General features: G+C 53.8%; 1 protein-coding gene across 3 annotated transcripts in view; it reads right to left on the minus strand.

Moving 5' to 3' along the window:
• The window catches only part of myo15aa (myosin XVAa), a 44,779-nt gene that overhangs the window by 19,932 nt on the left and 17,347 nt on the right, over nucleotides 1-7,500 (minus strand). For all 3 annotated transcript variants that reach the window (XM_084677024.1, XM_084677023.1, XM_084677025.1), the window contains exons 12-21: nucleotides 4,764-4,822; nucleotides 3,509-3,632; nucleotides 2,332-2,427; nucleotides 1,771-1,902; nucleotides 1,558-1,683; nucleotides 1,272-1,349; nucleotides 986-1,140; nucleotides 643-688; nucleotides 344-468; nucleotides 109-226 (exon numbers count right to left, since the gene is read on the minus strand). In XM_084677024.1, the coding sequence (XP_084533150.1) occupies nucleotides 109-226; nucleotides 344-468; nucleotides 643-688; nucleotides 986-1,140; nucleotides 1,272-1,349; nucleotides 1,558-1,683; nucleotides 1,771-1,902; nucleotides 2,332-2,427; nucleotides 3,509-3,632; nucleotides 4,764-4,822 (1,059 nt within the window). The remainder of the gene's footprint in view (nucleotides 1-108; nucleotides 227-343; nucleotides 469-642; nucleotides 689-985; nucleotides 1,141-1,271; nucleotides 1,350-1,557; nucleotides 1,684-1,770; nucleotides 1,903-2,331; nucleotides 2,428-3,508; nucleotides 3,633-4,763; nucleotides 4,823-7,500) is intronic.

The raw sequence follows: 7,500 nt of genomic DNA on the forward strand, positions 1-7,500 counted from the left end.
GGGGTGAAGTGAGGGGTGAAGCGTTAGGACTGACAGGTGAGGGGTGAGGGGGTCAGGGGTGAAGTGAGGGCTGAAAGGTTAAAGGTCAGGGTGAGAGAGGTGTGTCACCTTGGTGACCCCTACGTGGAAGGCCCCAGGTCTGAGTGGACACAGTTTGCTCAGCATGATGACACAGTTCTCCCCCTCTGGAGCTGGAGCCTGTTTCATGCCCACCAGAGACTTATACCTGGAACACACACACACACACTCACACATCTACACATGGTCTGACTGTGTGTGTGTGTGGTGTGTGTGTGTGTGTGTGTGTGTGTGTAGTGTGTGTGTGGTGTGTGTGGTGCACCACCTGAAGAGGAAGACATGGAATGGCAGTCTGACAGGAAAGCCTTCCCTCCGGATCCTGATCGTCTCCAAGATTCCAGAATAACGCAGCTGACTGCTGACCAGGTCCAGCTCAAACATACCTGGTTCCTGCACACACACACACACACACACACACACACACACACACACTGTATTGCAGTATGAACTGAACTAGAACACAATAAGATAACACACAGAGATGTCTCAGAGTAACACTCCTTCACAGTGTCAACATAGCACCCAGCCCTCCTCTATACACACCCACACCCAGTCATCACCTACCTTCTTGTTGTTTGGCTTTATGCAGCGTACAAAATATGGGTTGCACCTGATGAGAAAGAAGACTGAATAAATAAACTCTAAACTTTTACCCTCCCTCCCTCCCTCCACTTCTCCCTCCCTCCCTCCCCCCCTCTCCCCCCCTCCCTCCCTCCCTCTCTCCCTCCCTCCCTCCCCTTCTCCCTCCCTACCTCGCCCCCTGCACTTCTCCCTCCCCCCTCCCCCTCTCCCTCCCTCCCCCCCTCCCCTCCCTCCCTCCCTCCCTCCCTCCCTCCCTCCCTCCCTCCCTCCCTCCCTCCCTCCCTCCCTCCCTCCCTCCCTCCCTCCCTCCCTCCCTCCCACCCACCTCTCCATCTTCTCCACCAGTTCCAGCAGTGACAGTTGGAACTTGGTGCTGACAGTGGGGGGCTGGTATCTCCGGGTCACCGTGCTGCTTTTCCTCACGTGACCTCTCTGCTGACCCACGACCTCCGAGTGAACCAGGAAGAGGTTCGACAACATCTGCGCACACACAGGATAGAGGTCAGCAATTCGGCACATGCTGCCGTCAGCTACATTAATCTGCTTTTTGTTTTCCTGGTCCCTGTGACCATCAAACTGTCAACATTGGTACAAATCCAATCTTCTCTCACCTTGTTCTTGCTCTGGGTGAACAGATCCAACACGTCCTGCCGGACCTGGTCATAGTTCTTATCCAGGAACTTGTGCACCTGGAGGGGACCAATGAGAGGTGAGTATAGTCAGAGGTGACCAATGAGAGCTGCATACAGTTAGAAGTGACCAGTCAGAGAGAATAATTGGAGGTGACCTGTGTGAGTGTGTGTATCCTCTGGATGAGCGATGTGGAGCAGTGTACCTGGTAGGTGACATGGTGCGGAGCAGTGTACCTGGTAGGTGACGCGGTGCGGAGCAGTGTACCTGGTAGGTGACGCGGCCAGCGAAGTGTTTGATGGTGAACTCGGGGATGGGCATCTTTGGCTTTTGGTACAGTGGGTTGCCGCCATGGTGATAGTGACACTTCTGAAGAAAGGTGTGGTCTGTTGCCTGGCAACACAGTCAATTAACCAATAAGTAATCGCATCGGTGATTGGTCTGTGAGAGTGTGAGAGTGTAGTGGACATCAGGCACCACCTGAGGGAAACCGCTCTGGTCATCAAGGATACGCAGTATCCCATGAGGCTTAGCGGCGATGAGGTCCATGCAGGGTTGGTTGTCGCTGAAGACGATGTCCTGCCAGGGAATTTGTTCTCTGCTGTACTCCTCCTGAGAGAGTAGGCAGCACATACAGCCTTCATAAGACTGCAAGGCCTCATGCAGCCTTCATAACACTCTGTGAGACCTCATACAGCCTTCCTAACTCTCTGTAAGACCTCATACAGCCTTCATAACACTCTGTAAGACCTCATACAGCCTTCATAACACTCTGTGAGACCTCATACAGCCTTCATAACACTCTGTAAGACCTCATAGAGCCTTCATAACCCTCTGAGAGGCCTCATACAGCCTTCATAACACTCTGTGAGACCTCAAACAGCCTTTATACATATGAAACATTCTACAATATCTCATGAAGGCAAAGCAAGTTTTCAGTGGATCAGTGAATGTAAAATAAAATCTACAGAATATGTTTGTGTAAGTGTGTATGTTTGTGTAAGTGTGTGTGTTTGTGTAAGTGTGTGTGTCGTGACTTACCTGCTCCTCCCTGAATATGATCCTATTGAAGAAGAACTGCAGGTACTCATTTGCATAATTAATGCAAAGCTGCTCGAAGCTGTTGAAGGCCAAGTCCTGTAGACACACACACCTGACTATTATTTACTTACTGACTGACTGTCTGACTGTCTGACTGTCTGACTGTCTGACTGTCTGACTGCCTGTCTGTCTGTCTGTCTGTCTGTCTGTCTGACTGACTGACTGCCTGCCTGCCTGTCTGTCTGTCTGTCTGTCTGACTGCCTGTCTGTCAGAGTAGTGATTATTGAGAATCCAGTTTAAGAAGAGGGATAATAGAGTGGGAGAGAGTAGAAGAGTAGAGGGTGACGGAGGGTTAGGGAAGGTGATGGAGGGTTAGGGAAGGTGACGGAGGGTTAGGGAGGGTGACGGAGGGTTAGGGAGGGTGATGGAGGGTTAGGGAAGGTGACGGAGGGTTAGGGAAGGTGATGGAGGGTTAGGGAAGGTGATGGAGGGTTAGGGAGGGTGACGGAGGGTTAGGGAAGGTGATGGAGGGTTAGGGAGGGTGATGGAGGGTTAGGGAGGGTGATGGAGGGTTAGGGAAGGTGACGGAGGGTTAGGGAGGGTGACGGAGGGTTAGGGAGGGTGATGGAGGGTTAGGGAAGGTGATGGAGGGTTAGGGAAGGTGATGGAGGGTTAGGGAAGGTGACGGAGGGTTAGGGAAGGTGACGGAGGGTTAGGGAAGGTGATGGAGGGTTAGGGAAGGTGACGGAGGGTTAGGGAAGGTGACGGAGGGTTAGGGAAGGTGACGGAGGGTTAGGGAGGGTGATGGAGGGTTAGGGAAGGTGATGGAGGGTTAGGGAAGGTGATGGAGGGTTAGGGAGGGTGATGGAGGGTTAGGGAAGGTGACGGAGGGTTAGGGAGGGTGATGGAGGGTTAGGGAGGGTGATGGAGGGTTAGGGAAGGTGATGGAGGGTTAGGGAAGGTGATGGAGGGTTAGGGAAGGTGACGGAGGGTTAGGGAAGGTGACGGAGGGTTAGGGAGGGTGACGGAGGGTTAGGGAAGGTGACGGAGGGTTAGGGAAGGTGATGGAGGGTTAGGGAAGGTGATGGAGGGTTAGGGAAGGTGATGGAGGGTTAGGGAAGGTGACAGAGGGTTAGGGAAGGTGATGGAGGGTGATGGGTGGAGGGAGTGGTCTACCTCAAAACCGTAAATGTCCAGGATGGAGATGGAGAGGGCGTGCTGGCGAGGGTACACCTGGGCATTGATCCTCTCCGTCAGCCAATGGAAGAGCAGAGAGTAAAGGATCTTGGCAACAGCATCTCTGGAGGGCGAGAGGGAGGGGAAAGAGAGAGACCTGCCAGTCAGTGGAGGGCACCAGGTGAGGGCACCAGGTGAGGGCACCAGGTGAGGGCACTAGGTGAGGGCACTAGGTGAGGGCACCAGGTGAGGGCACTAGGTGGGGGCACTAGGTGAGGAAACCAGGTGAGGGCACTAGGTGAGGGCACTAGGTGAGGGCACTAGGTGAGGGCACTAGGTGAGGGCACAGGTGAGGGCACCAGGTGAGGGCATTAGGTGAGGGCACCAGGTGAGGGCACCAGGTGAGGGCACTAGGTGAGGGCACCAGGTGAGGGCACTAGGTGAGGGCACCAGGTGAGGGCACTAGGTGAGGGCACTAGGTGAGGGCACAGGTGAGGGCACCAGGTGAGGGCACCAGGTGAGGGCACTAGGTGAGGGCACCAGGTGAGGGCACTAGGTGAGGGCACCAGGTGAGGGCACCAGGTGAGGGCACCAGGTGAGGGCACTAGGTGAGGGCACCAGGTGAGGGCACCAGGTGAGGGCACTAGGTGAGGGCACCAGGTGAGGGCACCAGGTGAGGGCACCAGGTGAGGGCACTAGGTGAGGGCACTAGGTGAGGGCACCAGGTGAGGGCACCAGGTGAGGGCACCAGGTGAGGGCACTAGGTGAGGGCACCAGGTGAGGGCACTAGGTGAGGGCACCAGGTGAGGGCACCAGGTGAGGGCACCAGGTGAGGGCACTAGGTGAGGGCACTAGGTGAGGGCACCAGGTGAGGGCACCAGGTGAGGGCACCAGGTGAGGGCACTAGGTGAGGGCACCAGGTGAGGGCACCAGGTGAGGGCACTAGGTGAGGGCACCAGGTGAGGGCACTAGGTGAGGGCACCAGGTGAGGGCACCAGGTGAGGGCACTAGGTGAGGGCACCAGGTGAGGGCACTAGGTGAGGGCATCAGGTGAGGGCACCAGGTGAGGGCACTAGGTGAGGGCACCAGGTGAGGGCACTAGGTGAGGGCACCAGGTGAGGGCACCAGGTGAGGGCACCAGGTGAGGGCACTAGGTGAGGGCACCAGGTGAGGGCACCAGGTGAGGGCACCAGGTGAGGGCACTAGGTGAGGGCACCAGGTGAGGGCACCAGGTGAGGGTGGTGCTCAGACAGACCTGGCATCCACGGCGCTCTCCACAGTCAGGGGGGTGTAGATCTTCTCCCTCATCGTCTCCTGTGTGGAAAGCAGGAGGTTACACTCAGCACTGGCTGACCCCCTCTGCCCTGCTGTCAGTGTAGTCAAGAGCAGCAGGAGATCAAGGATCAGAAGTGTTTAGTTCTACAGTATTTTGGTGGTCAAAGAGCGTTCTGTATCTGCAACATCGCAAAGTAACCACATCTCAGCTAGCAAACACCAGGCGTGGTGAACATCTTGTAAGGGTCATATCTCTATTCTCCATCCCTCCTTCCTCCCTTCTCCTGCATTCCACCCCCTTCCCCATCTCAGTAAGGAAGGTTTCGGATCAGATAAGAGCTCTGCACCCCTCCACTAGAAATGACCAGTAAAACCTATTATCTTTCCCCCTCTCCTCTCTTCTCTTTCCTTTCCTCCCCTCTCCTCTCCCCTGTCCTCTCCCCTCTCCTCTATCCTTGTCCCCCCTCCACTTCTTTATTACCTCTGCCCCCTCCTTTTCCTCCCCTCTTCCTTCTCTCCGCCCCTCTCCTTCCTCCATCCCCTGAAAATGAATGGAGACTCTCCTGTTACATAGGATCGTCTCTAATTAACAGAATTGCCCCAATTACAAAGAGGGCCCAGTGTGTCTCTCTCTCTCTCCTCCCTTCACCTCTCTCTCTTCACCTCTCTCTCTCCCCCGCTACCCTCCTCATCACATACGGGAACGTCTAGATGGTTTAGAGCCTGCAGTGCACTGTGTTTGGACCTGGATCCTGCTGGACTGTCCTAACAGAGATCTCACCAGACTGGAGGATTGAGCTGTGTCCTAACAGAGATCTCACCAGACTGGAGGATTGAGCTGTGTCCTAACAGAGATCTCACCAGACTGGAGGATTGAGCTGTGTCCTAACAGAGATCTCACCAGACTGGAGGATTGAGCTGTGTCCTAACAGAGATCTCACCAGACTGGAGGACTGAGCTGTGTCCTAACAGAGATCTCACCAGACTGGAGGATTGAGCTGTGTCCTAACAGAGATCTCACCAGACTGGAGGATTGAGCTGTGTCCTAACAGAGATCTCACCAGACTGGAGGACTGAGCTGTGTCCTAACAGAGATCTCACCAGACTGGAGGGAAAGAATGGGGACAGGGTGAAGAAGAGGATTGTGGTTCCTGGACTCCTGGGAGGAGAGAAAGCCTGGGCGAATACAGCACAGGAGAGGCCGACGGGAGAAATATCACATGACTACAGCTCTCTATCGAGGAGGGAATACCGTGTCATAACAATGTGTAGCTGGATATGACACAAACTGTTAATATGTAAGTAAACGTGTGTGTGCGTATATCTGTGTATGTGTCTTAGACCAATCACACTGATGAATAATTTGCATCATTGGCAATGGGTGTTGTGTACTGCCACACCTGACAGACACCCAACACTGTGGCTCCATGAGAACCAGCAGCACGTGTCACACTGGGAGACTGAGGACCAGCAGCACGTGTCACACTGGGAGACTGAGGACCAGCAGCACGTGTCACACTGGGAGACTGAGGACCAGCAGCACGTGTCACACTGGGAGACTGAGGACCAGCAGCACGTGTCACACTGGGAGACTGAGGACCAGCAGCACGTGTCACACTGGGAGACTGAGGACCAGCAGCACGTGTCACACTGGGAGACTGAGGACCAGCAGCACGTGTCACACTGGGAGACTGAGGACCAGCAGCACGTGTCACACTGGGAGACTGAGGACCAGCAGCACGTGTCACACTGGGAGACTGAGGACCAGCAGCACGTGTCACACTGGGAGACTGAGGACCAGCAGCACGTGTCACACTGGGAGACTGAGGACCAGCAGCACGTGTCACACTGGGAGACTGAGGACCAGCAGCACGTGTCACACTGGGAGACTGAGGACCGGCAGTAACAGCAGCCTCGAGCACCAGGTCAGAGCACGGACTCACTTAACACCTCACACACCCGGTCCAGGAACACATTTACATTTCTCCATTTAGGCAGAACACTTGAATCCAACGGAACGTTGCACAGTTTAGGCGTAATTTGAGTTTTTGTGGCGAAAGGTGAAGCTCAAAGTAGCTAACTAGCTAGCCCCAGTCACAAACGTCCCAGGGCTGCCAACCTTGGAGTGAGTTTTGGTGGGTTCAACCAAAATGTTGCGGGTTACGCTAGAGTAGTAGCGCATGTGTGTACAACGAAAGTTGCATTTGATATATAAAGTAGGCAGCCTTTTTACTAAACCTACAACAAGCGTAACAGGTCATTTAGAATACGTTTTTTTCCCTTCACTTCTACGGACTACATATAATAATCAATATAATCAATGGATTTGGTCGCTACAGTTCCTTTCAACATAGTCTACCACCCATGAAAAATATAATCTTTCGCCAAATGTTTGGATGTTTGATATCAGTTTAAACAAAAGGTTTTGAGGTGTTACAGTAAAAAATTAATGATAAACAGCCCAGCTGCATCGCACGCAGCACACCTCACAACTTTCCAGAAATGTTAACCTCCAATCTATTTGGTGCATTTTTCCTCTTACTGTAACGCAAGGCAGCACTTGTAGTACAAGCATTGAACACCGGAGGGAGCCCTAACTCTCTGTTTCTGCCTGCAGGACGAGCTGAGTAGCTGATTTCAAAGACCATTGAAAGAAAACACACCTGTTTTGCCACAGAGGTGCTAATAAGTGTCATTGGAGATACAGGTAAGAGGAG

The sequence above is a fragment of the Hypomesus nipponensis genome, chromosome 17 (genome assembly GCF_054491055.1).
Source record: "Hypomesus nipponensis isolate SF chromosome 17, ASM5449105v1, whole genome shotgun sequence".
In the NCBI taxonomy this organism is placed as follows: Eukaryota; Metazoa; Chordata; class Actinopteri; order Osmeriformes; family Osmeridae; genus Hypomesus; species Hypomesus nipponensis.